The following is a 1237-nucleotide window of genomic DNA, read 5'->3' as shown; positions in this document are numbered from 1 at the left end:
CTTTCCAGATCCTCAGCAGCCAATTGTGGGAAACTCTGAATATCCATGCTCAGGTAGATGAGTTAACAGTGTAGATAATCCAAAATGGAATGAGTTTTGTGGCATTATTTAAATGAACAGCAGATATTAGAAGAGTATGTAGTATGCCCCAGAAATTCATAACACTTCAAAGAAAATAAAGCCCTTTTGTGATGAAACCACTTTGAAAGACCTGTGAATGTAAGGGCAAGAAAAGTCCTCCAGTGGGCTCATCCTCACCAGAACTTTTACAAGGGAGATGGGAAAATCAATGACAAACCAACTCTCTCCATTCTCTGAGTTGGCTATGATTTTTAGTTCTCCCCTCCCTGAGAAGGCAGGCAAGGGTTGAGCCAACGAATTAAGTTATGAGGAACTTGTATGAAAGATCTACCAGAAGTATACCCAAATTGATAATATCCAGAAATTGCTTTCAATATCAATTGAGACTTGAGGCATTTATTTTAAATATAGTCATTTGTTTACATATACATTCACTTTATATTATTACATTTTAACATTTATCAAAAACTAAAGAGTCTTTAAGAATTTTTGAAAGTCCTGTACTGAGGCTTTGGCAACCTCTTCACTAAATATTTCATCAGGAATAGATACTAATTTGTCCAAAGAGATGTAGTTAGGTTTTGCTGGATCATACTGTGCTCTTCCTAAGTAGGTAAGAAACAAATGTCTTTCTTTGACTTTAAACAACTTTGTATTAAATACCTAGAAAAGAAAAAGAAAAATTTTTTAAAGACATTGTGCACTGAAAGATGAAATATTAAAAAAGTGTATTTCGTTAAAAATTTTAATAGGTTAACAAATTTATAAAGTATTGACCACATGCTGCATAAGATGATAAGTGCCATAGGGTTTAATTCCTATAGCTCCTGCTAAGAAATTATCATTAAAAAGGGACACAAAAGTAATAGAACAATTATAAAATAATTAAGGGCTATACTGTTGACAAAGAACATTGACTACTCCTGAGATACAGGGAGATCTTTTTAGAAAAGCAAATCCTCAGACCTACTTAGTAAGAAATTTGGAGAGTGGGGCCCAGAAACCTGTTTCACCAAGCCCTTCAGACAATTCTGATGCCTGCCAAGTTTGAGAACCACTGTTAGAGATCAAGGTTTATGGCATCAAAAAATCTATAAGATTTCATAATCTGAAGCTTCCTACTGTTATTTTTTAATTCCTGCTGTTTTTAAAACCA

The 1237-nt window shown here is 33.9% G+C and overlaps 1 protein-coding gene across 1 annotated transcript in view; it reads right to left on the bottom strand.

Moving 5' to 3' along the window:
* Window positions 1-472: 472 nt before the first annotated feature.
* MTERF3 (mitochondrial transcription termination factor 3) overlaps window positions 473-1237 on the bottom strand; it is a 23053-nt gene continuing 22288 nt past the window's right edge. Inside the window, exon 8 of the mRNA XM_004370755.2 lies at window positions 473-744. Coding sequence (XP_004370812.1) covers window positions 550-744 — 195 coding nt within the window. The 3' untranslated portion in view covers window positions 473-549. The remainder of the gene's footprint in view (window positions 745-1237) is intronic.

Source organism: Trichechus manatus, unplaced genomic scaffold, assembly GCF_000243295.1.
Source record: "Trichechus manatus latirostris isolate Lorelei unplaced genomic scaffold, TriManLat1.0 scaffold00009, whole genome shotgun sequence".
Taxonomy (NCBI): Eukaryota; Metazoa; Chordata; class Mammalia; order Sirenia; family Trichechidae; genus Trichechus; species Trichechus manatus.
The sequence above is the reverse complement of the archived record's forward strand: the minus strand, read 5'-3'. Positions and strand labels throughout refer to the sequence as shown.